The sequence below is a fragment of the Lipotes vexillifer genome, unplaced genomic scaffold (assembly GCF_000442215.2).
Source record: "Lipotes vexillifer unplaced genomic scaffold, Lipotes_vexillifer_v1.1 scaffold519, whole genome shotgun sequence".
NCBI classification, from domain to species: domain Eukaryota; kingdom Metazoa; phylum Chordata; class Mammalia; order Artiodactyla; family Lipotidae; genus Lipotes; species Lipotes vexillifer.
The window spans coordinates 2,177,548-2,184,584 of NW_006773945.1; the positions used below are offsets into that span (position 1 = coordinate 2,177,548).

Genomic DNA, 7,037 nt, shown 5'->3' on the forward strand with positions numbered 1-7,037 from the left:
CCATGTACCTCATTAGGTTTTAAGAATTAATTAAATGAATATTCTGACAACACCCAGCTAAGTAAATTTTGTCCTAACCCATCCAAAAGTTGCAAGGCTCAGGGAGCTAAGCTCATCTCACAGCTCTTCCTGTTCCTTGAAGCCCTTCTTCCTCATCTTTAAGCCTCACCCACAGGACTGGGATCAAATATTGCTTCCTAAGTCCCTCCATACTAAAGATGCCCTCCCCTCCAGACGCTTTCAAGTGTATTTCTGATATTTCAACGTAGATAACATCACAGATCTACCTCAAATACATCAAATGTATCAAAATTACTTAGAAACATTTTTGCCATGACATCAAAAAAGTCACCACCTCCTAGTCTCTTCCAATACCTACCCACTTTGTACACAGAGATCACCATGAAGTTATAAACTGCTCAACTAGTTTGAGCAGTGAAGGGATGTAATGGATAGATGCTATCTCATTGCTCCCTGTGGAATCACCCAGTTCTAATTCTGCTAACACACGTCCACGTCAAAAAAGATAAACAGACAAACCACTGAATTTTTTTAAGGAAAGAAGTACAAAACATGTTTCTAGTTAAACAATGATTTTATTGCTTGAGTACAACATACAATTTTATGCAACCAGGGCAGAGGCTGTGGATGACTCGCTGAAAAGGAAAAAAAAAAGGGGGGGGGATGAGAAGAGCTAGATTAATAAAAGCCCTCCATATTCATTCCAAGAATCTCCAAAAACTAAGAGAGCTATTTCCTAACAGCTAAAATAAACCCCAAATATATAAATGCACCAAACAGCTCAGTTCCTGAATCAGTTCATTATGATCAAGCATAATATGAAGATGATCACCTAGACATCCAAAGAACTGGCCAAAGTAAGGAAAAACCTTTCTGGTGGAAACTCCGAACGTCTGGAAATTAGTCATAGTGAGCAATCTATGCAAAAATTAAGACAACATAAGCACCCGGGAGCAGAGGTAAGAACTGAAACTTGTACCCACAATCTAAAAGCGATTCAAAGGGCTTGCTTGTGTTCTACATCAGTGGTCTACAGAATTATGGCCCTTCGTCTTTGTAAAAAGTTTCAATGGAACACAGCCATGTCCACCTGTTTATGTATTGTCTATGGCTGGTTTCTTGCTATAATCAGAGTTGAAAGAGTAGTTGACCATAGAGCCACAGTCTAAAACATTTACTGTCAGGCCTTTTACTATAATTATTAATATTTAATATCTGGCCAACTCCTGTTCTTGTTAACAAAAGGGGTCAATACTTACTATTTCCAATTGGGGGGGAGGACTCGTTTGGTCTTGTAATATCGAGCCAACCGGTGAATACGGCTCTCAATCAGAATCAGACGGAATTTGGCATCTTTATCCTAAAAATAAAAATTGACAAAATTCAGGAAAACCACTCAAAACTAAACACTATTTTAACAGTAGAATGTATAGACACAACGTACTTTAATGAGAAGTTACCCAGTGTCCCTTAACAGAACCACAGGCTAGGGTTCATGTGGCTAGATTAAGTCCTTAAGAGAATTTAGGGAGCCAAAGCTCCCCCTGCAAATCTCTCCCGGTGGAACTTTTATCTCAAAGCAAACAGTGTGATTTGTTTGTGCCCTAACCCACCTTGGATAATTCATATCACATGCATTATATTTTACTGAAATGAATTAGTACAAGTAGTTCTCTTCTCTTACCTTTCTGTTTCTCTCGAGATGCTTTCGAACAGCAACAGCTTTCTTAATTAAATGATAGAGATCCTCAGGAAGATCAGGAGCAAGTCCTTTGGACTTAAGAATTCTCAAGATTTTATTGCCTGTCACAAAACGTACTTGTGCAACACCATGTGAGTCTCTCAGGATTACACCTGAAAAGGGAATAATATAAACTCCCACACCAAACACACAAATAGGAGCATGTGACGTCAAGGCTCTGAGATCAAGTCACCTTCCAAGTTTCCCATCTGTAAAACAAGGCTTACTTTTATACATCAGACACCGACATTAGACTGCATGCAAAGCTCACTCAGACAGCCAAGGAAGATTTACCCAACACTAAGGAAAACCCTTCTGGTGGAAACTGCGAATGTTGTAAGACCATCATCACAGTCAGCTGTTGGATTACAGGCCACCAAAGGAATCAAGGAGATTCTTTAAAACAGCACCATCTGACTACTTGACAGTCTATTTATTATGTATCTCCTATTGTGTGCAATACCTCCACTAGTCTGTAAACTCCAGAAGACTAAGTTGCCCTTTTTTTGATTACTTTATTCTCAGGATCCAAAATCACATAGCAGGCAAACATTCACTGAATGAAGCCATTTGCACAAAGTCACACACAGCTGAGGTTCGAACCACATCTAACTGTGAGAAAGTGATGAGCACTCTGAGTAGCCAATCCCAACTCCTCCATTAACACCTGTGTGATTCGGGGCGTGTCACACAGCTGCAATGTGCCTCAGTTTCCTCAATGTGCCTCAGTGCCTGAACTTAAGATACAGAAAACTAGTATTTATTTGAAAGTATGGCTGTCAGAATTAAACAACGTCAGCATATGTAAACTGCTTAGAACCATGCACCTAGGAGAGTGCCTAGCCCAAATAAAATACTCATTAAATTTTGGAGCACATTTTACTCACTTTACCGTCTTCCAAGTAAGAACCTGAGAGTTCAGCAAATGAAGACTAGGCCTCAGTCATCATCAACAGTAAAGCAAGGAAAACGAGCAAAAGATTTTCAAGCCACGTGTGAGACATTTACCCCCCGAGTCTTCTTCAGCAGGTTACACGAGGGCAAGCGGAAGGGGCTGCATTAAACAAAAACACTCACCTATTTGCGAGGGAGTCAGGCCCTTCTTGGCCAGTTTGTAGATCTGCTCCTTCACGTCGTCAGACGTCAGCTTCAGCCACTGTTTATGGTAAAGAAAGCAGCTTTAAGACGAGAAACCAGAGATGGAACCGAAACACAGCGGTCCCCTCCACCTTCAAAACCGCGCTCCTGGGTTTCCCTGGTGGCGCAGTGGTTGAGAGTCCGCCTGCCGATGCAGGGGACACGGGTTCGTACCCCTGTCCGCGAGGATTCCACATACCGCGGAGCGGCTGGGCCCGTAAGCCACGGCCGCTGAGCCTGCGGTTCCGGAGCCTGTGTTCCGCAACAGGAGAGGCCGCAGCAGTGAGAGGCCAGCGTACCGCAAAAAAAACCCCAAAAAACCGCGCTCCTCATGCACACGTGGTTCCCATCCCCTCGCCGCTTCCCCCAAGCAACGAATGGCACCCCCTCCCGGCCTCTCCCCGGTCCCCGCGCGTTACTTACAGTGGGGACGCTGCGGCGGTAGGGTAGAGCCGACTGGGACAGGCCCTTCCTGGGGAGAGAAGCAGTCTCGGGGTGAGGAAATCCCTGCCACAGCAGCCCAGACCCCCTCGACCCGCTGCCCACAGTCCCTCTTTCCCCCGCATTCCCGGGCCCAGCCCTAGCAATCCGTTCACAAACCCGAACTTACCCGGGAGCATGCATACGGCCCATGATGGCGGCGGTGCGGTAGCGAAAAGGAGCGAGAGGTTGGGAGCGCCGTAGGAAGCCACCCTGCACGCCGGAAGTGACCTCACACGTCCTCGCTTCCTCGCCGGCAGGAGGCGGAGCTGCGCTGCGTGTTTCCCGGCGACCGCGTGACTACATATCCCGAAAAGCACTTCAACGTGGACTACACATCCCGGCATGCATCGGTGTCTGAGGCCGTGCTGGCTAGAGAAGGGGAAAAAGAGTCCGCCTCCGGCCTGGCCTGTGGGCTAGTTAGAAGTGCTGCTTGCGCCGAGGTTGTTCAGGTTCGGATGCCGGACTGGGAGTGCGAATGGAATAGATACGGCTGCAGAGGTTGGTAGACTTGGTCCCCGCCCTTAAAGAAGGCCGTTATCTGCGCCCCCGCCGCCCAGCGAATTTGGGCGTCAGAAGTTCAGCCCTACACAATTGTTCATCCACTCACCAGTGCCGGGCCTTGCCTTGGCACTGGATACCTCAGAGTCTGTCCCTGCCCTTAAAACATTCACATGGGGGAATTCCCTGGTGGTCCAGTGGTTAGGAAGCCGCCCCCTCACTGCCAAGGGCCTGGGTTTGGTACCTGGTCGTGGAACTAAGTTCTCACAAGCTGCGCTGCGGAGCCAGAAAATACATACATACAAAAAATTCGCAGGTACAATACCATGGTGATAAGTGCTACACTGGAAGTAATGGTAGTGGCTGCCGCCTAGCCAAGAGTAACATTTCTTATTTCTAATCCTAATCTTTCAGGGGAGGGGTCGCTGACTACAGAGAAGTCAGATCCTGGCCTCTGTGTCATCTCAATGAGGCCCTCCCTGAGGAAAGCCATTCCCTTTAAAGTAGTTCTTTTCCCTCCCAACACAGTATCCTATTGATTATCCTCATAACACATAGTCTGTCATTTTCCTTTATTTATTTATTTTTAAAATCCCATACTCCTTCCCTCTGACTTCGCTATTGGTAACCATGTTTGTTTTCATGTCTGTGAGTGTTTCTGTTTTGTAAATAAGTTCATTTGTACTATTTTTTAGATTCCACATAAAAGTGATACCATGTAATATATGTCTTTCTGTCTGACTTAGTATGATAATCTCTGGGTCCATCCATGTTGCTGAAATGGCATTATTTCATTCTTTTTTCTGGCTAACGTTCGATTGCATATATAGATATATATAGAGATATAAAAACATCTTTATCCATTCATCTGTTGGACACTTAGGTTGCTTCCGTGTCTTGGCTACTGTAAATAGTGCCACTATGAACATTAGGATGTATCTTTTCAAATTAGAGCTTTTGTCTTTTCCGGATATATGCCCAGGAGTGGGATTGCTGATCATATGGTAACTCTATTTTTAATTTTTTAAGGAACCTCCATCCTGTTTTCCATAGTGGCTGCACCAATTTACATTCCTATCAACAGTGTGGGAGGAATCCCTTTTCTCCGCACCCTCTCCAGCATGTATTATTTGTAGACTTTTTGATGATGGCTATTCTAACCGATGTGAAGTGATACTTAATAGTTTTAATATGCATTTCTTTAATAATTAGCGGTGTTGATCATCTTTTCATGTGCCTGTTGGCCATCTGTATGTCTTCTTTGGAGAAATGTCTGTTTAGGTCTTCTGCCCATTTTTTGATTGGACTGTTTGTTTTCTTTAGAGTTGTATGAGCTGTTTGTATATTTTGGAAATTAAGCCCGTGTTGGCTGCATCATTTGCAAATATTTTCTCCCATAGGTTGTCTTTGGTTGATTTGGTTTATGGTTTCCTTTGCTATGCAAAAGCTTATGTTTGATTAGGTCCCATTTGTTTATTTCTATTGCCTTGGGAGACTGACCTAAGAAAACATTGCTATGATTTATGTCAGAGAATGTTTTGCCTATGTTCTCTTCTAGGAGTTTTATGGTGTCATGTCTGATATTAACTCTTTAAGCCATTTTGAGTTTACTTTTGTGTACGGTGTGAGGGTGTATTCTAACTTCATTGATTTACATGCAGCTGTCCAGCTTTCCCAACACCACTTGCTGAAGAGACTCTTCTCCATTGTATATTCTTCCCTCCTTTGTCGAAGATTAATGGACTGTAGGTGTGGGTTTATTTCTGGGCTCTCTGTTCTGTTCCATTGATCTGTATGTTTGTTTTTGTGCTTTCATTTTTCCTTTCTAGTTGCTTGTTTGGTTGTCTGCCTCCAATAAATTTGAACTCTTAGATTGTTCATTGCTTTCACCTCCAGCACCAAGAACAGTGCCTAACTAGGCAGTCAATAATATTTTTAAAGAATGAATCTAAAGAAGTAATTTCTTCCTCATGAAGATGTGTAGACTACAAACTTTATTTCAGGAGGCATAGTGGGAAGAGTAAGATTTGGCAATCTAGACCTGGATTACCATACATCTGTGTGTGATTTGGATCAAATCACTTTCTTAGTTATACATGAGGTTTTTGAGTACTCAAGCATTGCCAGACTGATTTGCCCTCAGCCTGCTAACTTATCACAATTATGTCTTGTAGTAGAATGATTTGAAGGATATCTGTGATATAACCAATACTAGTATTGGATTGTTTTGAGAATACCACTCTAGTTTAAAAAAAATCATTTAAAAAAATCAGTTGTTAAAAAGACCATACAACTTTTCTAATAAGGATATAGGAATGTTGACTCAAATATTTATTCATGGTATAGGAATTATAACTATTATTTCAGGGTTTTTTGTTTGTTTTAGTCATGTTTAAGCCCTCCACTAGTTTTCAATTCTTTATCTGGCCATGTTTGTATATTCAGTAATAATAAAGATAAAATATGATGTGTATAAATTTTAATCAAATGATATTTATCTTCTATTGCCTTTAAATGTGGCATGCTTTTTGGAGAACTTTTTGTTAATTAAAACCTTCTGATTTTTCAAAGACAAAAAAGGGGAAATTATAATTTCACTACTCAGTGTTGGGCTTCCCTGGTGGCGCAGTGGTTGAGAGTCCGCCTGCCGATGCAGGGGACACGGGTTTGTGCCCCGGTCCGGAAAGATCCCACATGCCGCGGAGCGGCTGGGTCCGTGAGCCATGGCCGCTGAGCCTGCGCGTCCGGAGCCTGTGCCCCGCAACGGGAGAGGCCACAACGGTGAGAGGCCCGCGTACCGCAAAAAAATAAAAAAATAAATTAAAAAGAAAAAGAAAAAAACAGTCAGTGTTAACACATTTCTTAAAGGCAGAGGTTCCATGATCAAATAGTTTCTAAAAATTGATTGTATGAGCTTCTAAACATTTTATTGAGGTAAAATTCACATACCATAAAATCCACTAGAGTAACCATTTTAAAGTGTATGATCCAGTGACTTTTAGCACATTTACAGTGTTGTGCAACCATCACCACTAATTCCAGGAATTGTCACTAAAAAGGTTTCTGGGCTTCCCTGGTGGCTCAGTGGTTAAGAATCCACCTGCCGATGCAGGGGACGCGAGTTCAAGCCCTGGTCCGGGAAGATCCCACATGCTGC

At 43.1% G+C, this 7,037-nt stretch overlaps 1 protein-coding gene across 1 annotated transcript; it reads right to left on the reverse strand.

Moving 5' to 3' along the window:
• Positions 1 to 576: 576 nt before the first annotated feature.
• Positions 577 to 3,574, reverse strand: RPS13 (ribosomal protein S13). Its single transcript, XM_007448587.1, has 6 exons — positions 3,510 to 3,574; positions 3,323 to 3,371; positions 2,840 to 2,918; positions 1,706 to 1,875; positions 1,281 to 1,381; positions 577 to 656 (listed from the first exon to the last, which is right to left on the reverse strand). Exons 1-6 carry the CDS (start codon positions 3,530 to 3,532, stop codon positions 623 to 625), a joined length of 456 nt encoding a protein of 151 aa, XP_007448649.1. The 5' UTR covers positions 3,533 to 3,574; the 3' UTR covers positions 577 to 622.
• Positions 3,575 to 7,037: the final 3,463 nt, after the last annotated feature.

What these genes read in the sequence shown, in the direction of transcription:
- RPS13 (XM_007448587.1), bottom strand. Translation starts at nt 3,532, where the DNA reads ATGGGCCGTATGCATGCTCCCGG. An exon ending in GGCCGTATGCATGCTCCCGG is followed by an intron (nt 3,372 to 3,509) that starts GTAAGTTCGGGT and finishes TTCTCTCCCCAG; the next exon opens with GAAGGGCCTGTCCCAGTCGG. An exon ending in ACCGCCGCAGCGTCCCCACT is followed by an intron (nt 2,919 to 3,322) that starts GTAAGTAACGCG and finishes TACCATAAACAG; the next exon opens with TGGCTGAAGCTGACGTCTGA.